The sequence below is a fragment of the Drosophila mauritiana genome, chromosome 3L, assembly GCF_004382145.1.
Source record: "Drosophila mauritiana strain mau12 chromosome 3L, ASM438214v1, whole genome shotgun sequence".
Classification (NCBI taxonomy): Eukaryota; Metazoa; Arthropoda; class Insecta; order Diptera; family Drosophilidae; genus Drosophila; species Drosophila mauritiana.
In genome coordinates, this window is record NC_046669.1 from 11,803,245 (window position 1) to 11,815,720 (window position 12,476).

Consider the following 12,476-nt stretch of genomic DNA (forward strand, 5'->3'; position numbering starts at 1 on the left):
TAAGATTTGATTTATAATTGGTTGGCTACATTTTGCAATTATTATTTTTTTTTATTCTTTGGTCCTGTCTGACGGCATTAATGAAATTTCTTCTATCACAGAATACCGTCCATTTTTAGTTAATTTTATGAACTTTTTGTTTGCAAAATTAAGTTAAAAACTTATTTAAGGGAGCTGCCCGGGAGTAGCTCACCAAAAGCCGCCTATTTTATGTATTTCTATTGCGCGAGTATGTAAGAACGAACATTCCATTATTTTTAATATGTTTTCTCGCTTTACGTTTAATTTAAAAATGTCTTCTACTTTACACACAAAAGAACATGAAAATCATTTTGTGGCTAAACAAAATCGGCTACTTTAGTAACACAAAGCATTAAAAACAAATTGTATTTTTGGAAAATGCATTTTGAATGTCTTGACTTGAAATTTTCAAATATACATTAGCATGTGTATATAGATATATATAGCAATAAAAAAATATATATATAACTACAAAAAAGAGACAATGAAAAATTAAAATTTTTATCTTTCAATAAAAGAGAACTACAAATAATTGAAATTGGTTGTGTTGGACTCACCGTTTTTGGCGCTCTAAGGAAACTACTGAATATTCAGTCTCTTAAAGTTTATTCAATATAATTTTGTATACTAAAATATAAATATATATATGTGTATAAGTATAGGCTATTCCAAATATTAATATCTGCATGTTTTTGATTTCCTTGATGTCAAGTCAATCGTAACAATATAGTATAACGCTAATTTTGATTACTACGATTTTGGTTTTGTGTTATTTGTTATTCGTTTGTGGTTTATCTACTAGATGTACTGGAATATTTTGGTTTGTCACGATGAACATGTATAATATTGTTATTATCTAACAACAGTCTAAGTCACATGTAACTTGTTAAGGTAGTATAACACTGGGTGGGTCTCCACTTCCGCTCCACTTCCACTTCCACAATCCACTATCAATATTAAGTATCGGCATCGTTGTTCCATAACTAATCTACACATGTGTTCATGCCTGTAATAACTGTCTATCGTTGTGACTATGGGTGCTATACCCTTCTACTCGTAAGTTCCCGGGATGTCCAGGAATGGATTTCACTACATCGTACCTAAGTTCAACTATGGGTTAATAATGATAATGCACTTAACATCGGTATCGGTCAACGGTTCTAAATGGAAGATTACAGTTTGTTGTATTGATTATGTACCATCGTAGGTTGATAATTATGCTTATCGATATGGTCGTCGTCCGCTCAGTTTGTTTCAACAGAAAATAAAAACTATCACAAACGTTAAATGAAAATACGAAATTCTACAGGAATACAGGATATTCCACACTTACTGCTGTGGCAAGTGCCGCTATTGTCCACCCACAATCCGTTCAGTACCAAAAAGCAATCACCTTCAATTGTGCACATTTCCACTGGCCAGCATCCGGTAGCGATTCAGCAGCTGAACAGCCGCATCCTGCATGGGCACTACCTTTCCGTATCGTTCCTCGTAGACCTCCAGCATGATCCTTTCTCACAAAACCGTGCAGATGACAAAGAGCAGCGACACCAGGCACAGCATCATCACAATATCCCGATGGAGTTTCCGATCTCGGTGGAAGGGTCGCGTGGTATAGCACTCGCGACGTGCCTGTCGCAGCAGCCAAACTGGGACGAAGAGCTGGAGCAGATCAGGCACCATGAACCCAATGTCCCGTACTATCTGGTGGGCGTAACCCTCGCCGCGCACCACATTCATGAAGAACTGATCAAAGCTGCTGGCCAGGATGTGCAGCAGGGCGATGCCGACGATGCAGAAGACTTTCTTTGGCGTGACCACGTTGGTGGTGTTGGCCAGGTGCATCACTAGCACCGTTGAGAACAACTCGGTTACCTGGAAGAAATGGAGTATTAAAGATTGCAGCTTTAAGATGGGAAAGGATTTAGTTAGTTGATATTTCTGAACGATGATATAGATGTGCTTTAGCTATAATTATTACTCTGATTAAAGTAATTAGTTTAGGGCTTCTGGTAAATGAAAAAAAAAATAAATATAATTATATTTCTTCCCGAACTCGTGACTGTATAATTTTAGCGATTGGCCCTTTTTAATTTCGCACTTTTAGGGCAGCCCACTCATTAAAACTTTGGTCGGATGGATGGATTTGCTCTCGAAACTTATTACTCTGCCATACTTCTATTTCCATGAATATGGCCATGTAGACTTGGGCGGACTGGACTGGTGGGCGGTGGGCGGTGGGTGATGGGTGGTGCGGGAAAAGTGCGAAAATTGTGCGGGAAAGTGTTCGAATTTGAGCGCATATTGTGCAAGTTTTGAGCGCACTCGCGCAGGACGAACTTTCCCAATAAATTATGGATGGCCAGTTATGGCTTAGGGCACAAACATATGACGGCACGTAGTTGCGATATTTGACATTGACTTGTAAGTTGCAATCTGAACTGGTACACGTTGAAAAACTTTTCAAATATCTAATTAGCTTTTACTACCGGCCATCTGGTTCGGAAACATTTAGATACATTTTTAGAATATTTGTTTCAAAATTTATACCAGTACTATTCAAACACATAATGTGAAATACCTGAAGATATATCTTATTACTTGTATATAATTTTCCAGTTATGGACAACCGTTTTTTTCAGTGTTCTAGTCCTTCACTTACCGTGAAGAAGAGCTGGTGGTTCCACTGATTGTAGTAGTCATCGTTGTAGTAGTTGATGTACGCCCACCAGGCATAGTAATGCGAGAATATCGAGAGCAGGAAGAGCAGCAGCATGGAGTACCGCACGCGCTGCTGGAGGATCAGGGCGATTAGCCTCTTGATGCACTCGTACAGGGCAATCACGGCGAACACGGTCAGAATCCACATCTTGAAGCTGTTGGGCGTGGCATTGAAGTACATGTGCTTGTAGGCGGCCACGCCCGACTCGTAGGGTCCCTTGAAGACGGTGTCCCAGCAGGAGCAGGTGCAGAAGTGCCTGTCCACGTAGCGTGCGTAGTTCTCCCAGAAGTACCACAGTATGACGATGTGCGCTGGCGGGATGAGGGCCGGAGCCAGCGATCCGCAGGCGGTGGGCAGCCAGGTGATGTCGAACATCTTGCAAAAATACTACGTACTTTAAATGGCTAATGATATGTTGGTTCCCAAATCGTGTTTTTCCTCCTCAAAGTTGGCGAGTCATAGCGTTCTGGTTTAAAGGGATAAATTGCTAAGTGAATAATATAAATGTTTAATTGTTAAACTATATATTAACAAGTGCAGGTCAAAGCAAAATTAAGCAGAATTAGTGCATTTAAGTCATCTAAAATATTTCTACAAATATTTAAATATTTTAAGTGGTACTGACATTTTAGTAGGTTGTAAGGAATATACATTCAGAGTTTTTTCTATAGCTTGTGCTATAATTAATTACAATTATAAATCAGCTAATTATATCTATTGGTAAATCGAATTCACGGGGATTTCAATTTTGCAATGCATTGTTCGCGTATCAAATACTCAATTGACAGACATGGGATTTTACTTCAAGTCATTCAAAATCAACTTGAATTGCATTTAAGTATCTAATTGCCAATAATCGTATAATAATCGCGTATTAATTCACTATTGTTTAAATAACTTTAATAAACACCTATAGATGGTTAAGCAGTCAAGAAAATATTATAGTTCGCAAACAAAAACATCAAGTCCACTATTAAATGTCAGTTTTAACAAAGAAGAATGTGCTTTAAATTGATAATCTGCGAGAGAAGGAAGAATTCTTTGTATTTATTTGTAAATATTTCAATATTTCGCTTTTGGCCAGCGTGTTATTTCTGTTTTGCATAGTTATGAAAATAAACAAAAAAGGGGCGCCCAGCACGAAATATATGCCGCCCAGTGCATCGGTGTGCCTTTTTCAATTTTCCCCGAAATTTTCCCCGAGAAGGCCTGCCAGTTGCCACACACGGCTTTTCGCGGACTCGCATTCACAATTTGCATACAACTGCGATTGCGAATGCGAATACGAATGTGAGTGCGAATGTGAATGTGAATACGAAAGCGAGTGCAACTGCAGTCGAGTGACCGACTGAATGTCATCCTCGGCTACATTGGCGTGTCCAAAAATGATGCAATTATAAATTCATGTGCACCAGGAGCGGGGCAACCAGGCGGCCAAGGGACGCCAGCCTCTACGCACGCTGAATGGCATTCCAAGCGGTGGCACGGCTGCCAAAAAATCAAAAGGCAAAGCGAGCAGTCATTAGCACGGACACGATGAGCCAGCTCCTCAATGGGCAGCTGAATGGGATGCGGGAATGGGTGGAGAGTGGGCCATGGGTACATATAGTGGGCATGCCGCTGGGCAACTGCAATTGAGCCAGAAGAGATGGGTGCTAATGAATAAAATAGGGGCAGCTTATATATACGAAGTTTTAAATACCCCTTCAGTGAAATAGTTCCTATGGGAATGAAAACTTAAGAGGATTCTCTAAGATCAAGTGTAAAAATAATTAAGAATAAAGCGACTAAAAAAGGCATATCCTTAAGATACTTAAGATTTAAGTTCTTAATTTAATAAATTAAACTAATAATTTAATAAATGTATATTTTCTAAAGAAGCTTTATTATTTCTTTGGTTTCAACTGCTTTTATAGCTTTTTGCAAATGTACGAATGTTTAAGAATTTTTCAAATTCTCTAACTATAAAACACATATTAAATTGTATCTTTTTAGTTAATTATTTTTAGGACAGTCCTGAATGGTTTCAGTATTACAATAAGTTAAACAAAAATTTGTATAAATTAATAAAATTAAATTGAAACATAATCCTGCAACTAACAAACCTAATAAACCACCTGACTGCTGTTTCATGGCTAATACTTGTGAGTGAGATTAAGCCATAAGATTGCAAAATCTCTAGATGAGCTTATAAATAATATACCCCTTGTGCCTGTAGGGCACTCATAGCATAGGATAAGTAGACCTCGAGTGCACGGTGTTTCCTCCTCAACTTAATTAATACATATAGCAGCTGCCAGGGAAAAACTATTTCGATTTGTTTTGATTGCCGATGCTTTTCGGCTCCTGGCTTTCGCCTTTTGTTGCGCCACAAAAGCAGAAAACAATGCCAAATGGAAGCAACCATGCACGAATGACGTCACGCTGGAAATCAGTAGCATTTTATTGAAAACTTGACTGAGCATAGGAGTGGCACGCAGTGCAGCATACGAAATGAATTTCAAATGGAGAACGTTCCCTGTATCGTATAAACAATACCCAAAACTTTCAGCCAGCTGCTTCTGAATTTATGCGGGTCTTCCGCTCACAACTCCTGAAGTGACCAACAAAATGTGTCAGGAAAACAGTCTCTGAATAAAAGTGAATAAATGCGAATAAATGTGTGTGAGTGCGGCGAGTGTGCGGGGCAGACCCTTGATTTGTCAAAGGTATGAACTCATGCGGAAGGAGCCAACTTTCATTTCCTATTATATCAATTTTTGGCTAGGGACAAATCACAAAATTTAATGTATGCGGTGGCAAATAAATTGAGTATATGCACTAATTTTGAGGGAATTTTATTTATGTGAATCTGTTTGTTCAGATGTTACGTGTGCGTGTGTGCGTGTTTGCAAAGCCCTCGAAATTTATTTTATTATATGGAGGACTTTCACTCGGACTTTAATCGAATTCGGCGGGGGAATAAATTAGGGCAAGCTTTATATGCTGTCAATTTATGATTTATTTAAAGCATATTCTTGCCTTTTTAGGTACAAACTGAAGTAGGAAAAGTACTTGGAGGCAGCATAGAAGTTCTGAGCGATGTTCTCACTGCATATTAAAGAAGATTGAATCAAACACTTGCCATTCGGAACGAGCATTATCCGGGATAGTTGCCCCCTTTCAAATCGCGTGCACACATTCACAGTTATTTGAAAAGGCTGTGGGTGTGTAAACAACACCTTGGGCGGTGGAAACAACAAGCATTCCAACTGGAGAACCAGCGAAGTCGGTCTGAGTGACGCTAAAGCTGTCAACAGTCAGCGGCGCGTCGTCACTTGAGCCGCATTGTTGTACAAGTATTTTGTCGCACGGGCAACGCGTCGTATGAGTAATGTCTGGGTGCATGGATGGGTGGATGGGTGGGATATCCCCCACCCACTCTGCCAGGAGAGAGAGAGGCGTCTATGCAGTCGAGTGGCGTTCTTTGCATGCTCATTTGTGTCCCTTTCAATTGTCATTCGGGCTGCAGCTGTTGATGTTTTCGTTGTTGGCATTTGTTGGAGTACACCAGACACTTTGTCTGCCAGTCTCCAAGTTTGTGGTGGGGCGGGGGCGGGATGTTGGTGGTTCGTTTGTCATGGAGGTGGAAGTGAGGAAGCCCAAAACTTGAGAATACAGTTTGGAAGAGGCACACGACCCTAATAGCCGCTGCAATCGCCGGTGATAAACGAACCAGTGATGAGCATGCAAAGCAGTCGAATGTCGTAAACACGCAACACTCGAAATGGAATTGTTGGTATCTAGACGGATATATAAACACATAAACACGTGAGCACAGAGACATGAGCATTTTCATATTGTTTACATGGCGAGAAACAGAAATTTCAGATCAATAAAGTAGATATATGGCTTTGCGTACAAGTCATTGAACTAGAATTGCTTTCAAAATAGTTCAAGTTGAGCAACATAAATGTGATAACATCGAGAAAAAGTTATTCAAAAATAATCAAAATGGGCAAATGAATTCTAAATAATGAAATAAAGAAATAATATTAATATTAAAAAATAATATTAAAAAGATTGCATATTTTTTAGGTATTTATAGCGTTGTTAAAGCAGCATAACCTTCTTAAATAAATATTAAAAGCAAAAAGCTAAAAAACATAACTCTTAAACTTAATTTGAAACTGCATATTGTTTTTGGTACAATAAATCAATTTTGCAGTAGTTCTCATAAGAGTTAGTTTTGATCTGCTTTATTTTATCATATCCGACTGTAATTTTTTAATTTTTAGTTATAGCATGCTGATTTTTTCGCAGTGTATCTCCGCCTGCTAGTGTGCATGCCTTCAGGCTGCCTTGTAAACGATGTGGGTGGCTGGCTGGCTGTGCACTGAGATAAATCGCAAGAAGCAACATCGCCCGCCTGCAGTTTGTTTAGTCAATATTTATTTGGGCATCAGGCGAACACACACACACATGCTACGAATTAGTACGAATTACAAGGAATAGATGGAAATGCAATCGAACAAATACAGTGAAATACAGTGGCAAAACGGAAGTAGGGGCTCTTTCCGGTGTGAAAAAGTAGTGAAAAATCGAAATACAATTAGCCAAAGCGCTAGAATGTGTACATAAAAGCGAACCGAACCTAATGTTGAAAGTTCCTTGGGCTTGGTTCGCCGGGATGCTGGCACTCGTTATCCCTTTATTCCGCCGGCTTTTCCGACTTTTCCACACTTTCCCAGCCAGCAAGTGGAACACTTTCAGCGATATGTGTATACGTTTATCACACGATTGTTTAAACAATTCCCCGATTTAATGTTTTATTTGTGTGTGTGTGTTTTTCTTTTTGTTGTTTGGAAGAAAAGAAGGAAAACTTTGTTGAAACAACAACCGCGGGCAGGTCGTGAAAAACGCGACTGAAATTATTGTTATGCTGCGTGTGAAATTTTGCTCTTGTCTTTGCAGCCGGCGCCGGCGTCGTTGTCTGGCCAATGTTTCCCGACCAGAAAATAGGGGGAAAGCTCTCAGCTGACGAGAGTTTTCCGCAGGCCCCAGAGCTGCACGAATGTCGCGCACTGTAGCCGGCTGGCTCGCGCGCTCTCTCTCGTTCGCAGCTGCGCTCTCTCTCTCTCTTGGCCAAAAAGGTGCGCTGAAAATAGTGGGAAATGATGCGGCTTCTTCGTTCGTTGCACATTAAGTATACGCAACGTGGCCGCTCATTGCATTATCAGCTGCCAGCAAAAAAAATGGCAATGCACTCACGTGGATCGTCCATTCATACAAACCCAATATTTATTTACTTTTTATACTTACCATTTGGTCAGAACTACTTTCGTTCTTTTAACACCTGTTGGCATGGCTTAAAAAAGAGTTAAGGTTTTAAAGTTTTTGCACATTTATTTCGAGTTGCTTGGATTTTTAACATTTACCGCCATAACAAAAACCATAGGTACTGCATGTCAAACAATTACTGACTTAAACTAATTTGAATACAAGCTGCTTAAGTGAAACACGCACACACACACAATGCACACACAAAATTGATGTCAAAGTGCATTTTAAATATGCTAATTAAATGGTTTTTCCCCCGCTCTCTCTTTGTTTATCCCCACTCCGTGTCGTCTTAGTAAGTATTTTTCTGCAATTTCATTTTGAGCACAATTACAAATAGCAGGGTCCATTGTTCGTTCACGTAGTGAAGGAAATATACAAGTTTGTCGCAACAATGGCTTCAATTTGTGTTCTAGTAATTAAAATGCTGCCCGAGACTTATTCAACTGGGGCCACCATTGTTCTATGGCCCATTGTGGCCAGTTATCCCCGATATACATGTACATACATATGTATATAAAATGATACGGCTAAGTATCAAGAGTATAAATTCGTTATATATTTGGCTTACTAGCACTTTCGTGTTTTTCTTTTTTTTTGTTGTTCTTACATTTCTTACAGGTACAAGTACTCGTTGACTTTATCAAAGTCGTTTGCTTAGTTAGATTCTTTAGAGTAGACATTGTATACAATCTATGTAGTATACCTATAAGATACTAAGAGAACCATCGGATTAGACATCGAGACATAAACGCAATTAGCTTAAGTTGTCAATAACTTTTGAATGGGGGCCATCACAATGCTCCATTTCAGAAATACAAGATGTCCGCAGGCTGCTTTGCTTGTGAGTTATCCCAATATTAAACTACAATGCAAACAATCTGCACATCCAATACCACGGCTTGACCTTGGGTCCGAGTGACTTTCCCTGAAATTATGTCTAATCTGCCTATTGAATTTCCACCTCGGCCCCTAACCACGCCACCCACTATCTTTGTACTAATTTCGGCCCCGCCTCTCTAATAGGCCTGCTATCCTCCGATGTCTTATACATATGTGTGTATATATATCGACTAACTAATCCATTCCCTGCTCCGATCGCCTACTGCCCCTGTCTAAACATCACATAAGCTCATTAAATATGTTTACTATCACCACTGTGTCGTCGTTGTGCCTTGTCAATTTCCCACTGCTCGGCGGATTTCCCTGCTTCATTTCTATTTATTATTATTATTATTATTTTCATTTTCATTTCAATTGTAGGCCCATCAATGACAACGCATTCAGTCAGAGATGAACAATCCCATTGGCATATATCATTGCCGAGCGAAATTACTTTGCTGCCATTGCTGATTTCAGTTCGGTCTATTATTTCTACATACAAATTAGTTTAGTCCAACAATGAAACTTGAGTCGATCCATTCAATTTGCGATTATTAATAGCTTCCATTTTGATATGCCTTGCAGTGCAGTGCACAAACATTTTCAATTAACAGCGAACAGTTTAGTTTTTGAGATAGGAAAGGTTTTTTCTAAATTACCTGGGCAAAACAAAATTGAAATTTTCAATTGGAAGAAAATGGAAATCAAGCAGGCGAGTTTCAGCTTTTCCAAGCCAAGTTTTCAGTATCATCGTGATCATAAGTTTGACTCATTTTCAAATTATATAATATTATATCTGTACTAAACTTAAAACTAATTAAAAATGGTTATGTTAGTAGGTTCGTAACAGATTGACCGGATTTTCGTTCTCTTCACTGGCACAATCGTCATCCTTCAGAACTTACTCTGTTCCATGACGCTGCTAACCGAATTGTTGATCTCGGCCACCACGACGATCTCCTCGTTCTCCTCCGTCTCCTCGGGCACCATCATCAGATTGTTGTTCATTAGATAGTTCTCCATGCGATGATCACCCATTCCACCCTCACCGGTGGTGCTCGTCCTCAATCGGTGGGTGAACGACGATCGTGATCGGGTCATGTACGATGACCTGGTCGTGGAGACCCTGCGCAGCACTCCGCGTCCGTAGAAGAGCATTCGCACCTCGACACGAAACCGCGGATGGGTGGCCGCATACAGGTAGGGATCCACGCAGGCAGCTGTCTTGCAGAAGAGCGCGGGTATCATCGATCCCAGTGGCGTTATGTGCCTCTCCAGGCCGAAGACACCCATCATGGCAACGATGGCGTACGGTGACCAGGCCAGGAACCACAAACCAATGATGGCCGCCACAATGAAGGCCAACTTCTGCTCCGTCTTGGCCTTGTCCTTGTTCGATTGTATGCGACTCGCCGTGAAGACCACCTTCAGTATATAGAAGTAGGAGTACACAATGGAGGTCAGTGGGATGCAGTAGGCAGCCACAAAGAACAGTGCCATGAAAATGCGAGCTGGCGTCTCCTTGTTCAGATAATCGAAGCTGCAGGTGGTGAGGAAGCCCTCTGGCACATAGACAGATAGTCCTATGTCCAGGGCCGGCATCACGGCGAACAGGAAGCTGTAGCACCAGATCAGCAGGATGATCAGATAGGATCGCAGGCGGGAGCAGCGTCTCAGCGGCTGCAGTGGATGCACCACCACATTGTACCGATCCAGGGCGATGGCGGTGAGGGTACCGATGGCACAGGTGCCACTTAGGCCACCCACAAATCCATAGAGGCGACAGGCTGTGGAAAGTCAGTGGGATTTTTAATGAACCCCATTTTGTGGTTGCAAGGCAAACAAAAGGCTTGCTGAAATTTTAATAGCCTGTACATTCTGGAATATGTTTTTCATAAACCAAGATGTGTAGGCTACAAATTTAACATTTATTGTTTCATTTAAATTCTATTAATTGCTTTCGGTGAAAGAGAATCGCACAAATATGGTATTGAATTTCTGCAAGAAACAGCAGAAATCAGTCCAAGGAATTTTGGAGCCAATTTAATATTATTTATTATGTAGATTGCTTTTGTTGATAGATTTTTGATATTTTTGAATAAATTTTATTTATATAAATATTTAGTTAGTTATTTTCCCAAGTTTTTAGCTTACCAATGTCTCCTAAAGCTGGACCCTCTTTGATGTTATTGTATATGGCAATCGGGCATTTGATGAGCATCAGAAAGTCGCAGATGGCCAGATTCATTACCAGGATATTGGCAGGAGTCCGCAGAGATTTGCGGTTGGCAAACATAAAGATGACGAACGCATTGCCCACACATCCCACCACCGAAATCAGGCAATACAGGGCGGCCATAACCAGGAAGGTGCTCGACTTAGGTGGCTCGAACTGCAGCCAAAAGGGATTCACCTTGGCAATGTAGCTCAGGTCGTACTTGTCCCTGTAGTGAATGTAGCTGGGGTAATTACTGTAATTGCTGGGGAAATGGGAAAAGCGAATGTATCAATTTATCACTTGGTCACTTATTCAATTCAAATTTATTTCAATGAATTCGGAATTTTGTTAAGATGGCTCTAAGCTATGTTTATGAAAGTCATATGATATTTTCCTCCTTGCAGTAGTGTAACTTATGTTTAAATTTATGAATTAAATATTAAAACAATATAAATAAATAATTTTTATTAAATTTATTGTTTCAGAACTATTAAACATTGTATTGAATATTTTTAGAATTCTTTTTGCAACTTAATATGCCAAAATTCTTATAAATTTTGTACCCAAGCTGATGATCCTCCTCTTTTAGTTTATATACTTACTTTTAATCCATTTGTATTAAATGGATTGTATTGACTGTTCTAAGTAATCTGATTACTTTTACTACTTGCTAGTTACATATGTAGTGGAATTCCAAGCACATTACTTGAATGCATCTCCTGGAAAATGAAGCTCAGCTTATCGCGATGACTTGTTGAGCCCGCATTCATGAGCTTGATGGAATCTGTGTGTGTGTGTGTGTTGCCGTGGAAATGGAAAAGCCTAGGCACATGCATTCACCTTAGACCCGTGGAAACGCTGTCATTCACGTGCTTGTCGTGGTCCTTGCCCACATTCACAGCGGATGATTCGGTGGCCGAACTCCCAGCCGACGAGGTTGTGCTCCCAGTGGAATGGCCGTGGCTCGAGTTGGCCAACATCTCGGAGAGCGAGAGGGCACCGGTTAGCCAGAAGCTGCTGTCACCAGCATCCGTTGTCAGGTTGGGCAGGGTCGTCATGATGATGGCCTCCATGACTGACTTGGCCAAATATTTACGAGCTACTCCGAACAGGAGGTAGTGGTGGTACGTGCCCGCAAAGGATTACGCTTATTTACTTGCCAGCGCCTCGCATTTGGCCGCATTTGGCAAGGATTCCGTGTGTCGCCGCCACTGGGATGCCTTCAGATTCGGTTTCAGCGATGCGGATACCCTTGCTGCTGCTGCTGGAGGTGGAAGTGGTGGCGCTGATGCTGCTGGCGGTAGTGGTGCAATG

The 12,476-nt window shown here is 40.6% G+C and overlaps 2 protein-coding genes across 2 annotated transcripts; both read right to left on the bottom strand.

Moving 5' to 3' along the window:
• Window positions 1-568: 568 nt before the first annotated feature.
• Window positions 569-7,660, bottom strand: LOC117139264. Its single transcript, XM_033301484.1, has 3 exons — window positions 7,377-7,660; window positions 2,684-3,209; window positions 569-1,896 (listed from the first exon to the last, which is right to left on the bottom strand). The coding sequence occupies exons 2-3, from the start codon at window positions 3,116-3,118 to the stop codon at window positions 1,537-1,539; spliced, it is 795 nt and encodes a 264-aa protein (XP_033157375.1). The 5' UTR covers window positions 3,119-3,209; window positions 7,377-7,660; the 3' UTR covers window positions 569-1,536.
• A 1,016-nt stretch (window positions 7,661-8,676) lies between these two features.
• LOC117139992 (opsin, ultraviolet-sensitive) lies at window positions 8,677-12,256 on the bottom strand. The gene is made up of 3 exons (XM_033302702.1): window positions 12,003-12,256; window positions 11,099-11,424; window positions 8,677-10,731 (listed from the first exon to the last, which is right to left on the bottom strand). Exons 1-3 carry the CDS (start codon window positions 12,233-12,235, stop codon window positions 9,839-9,841), a joined length of 1,452 nt encoding a protein of 483 aa, XP_033158593.1. The 5' UTR covers window positions 12,236-12,256; the 3' UTR covers window positions 8,677-9,838.
• Window positions 12,257-12,476: the final 220 nt, after the last annotated feature.

Bases quoted from the DNA above. Each gene is read 5' to 3' on its own strand.
- LOC117139264 (XM_033301484.1), bottom strand. From the start codon at position 3,118: ATGTTCGACATCACCTGGCTGCCCACCGCCTGCGGATCGCTGGCTCCG. The intron at 1,897-2,683 runs GTAAGTGAAGGA...CATTTCTTCCAG, and splicing joins ACCACCAGCTCTTCTTCACG to GTAACCGAGTTGTTCTCAAC.
- LOC117139992 (XM_033302702.1), bottom strand. From the start codon at position 12,235: ATGGAGGCCATCATCATGACGACCCTGCCCAACCTGACAACGGATGCT. The intron at 11,425-12,002 runs GTGAATGCATGT...CCATTTCCCCAG, and splicing joins AGCGTTTCCACGGGTCTAAG to CAATTACAGTAATTACCCCA. The intron at 10,732-11,098 runs GTAAGCTAAAAA...GACTTTCCACAG, and splicing joins TCCAGCTTTAGGAGACATTG to CCTGTCGCCTCTATGGATTT.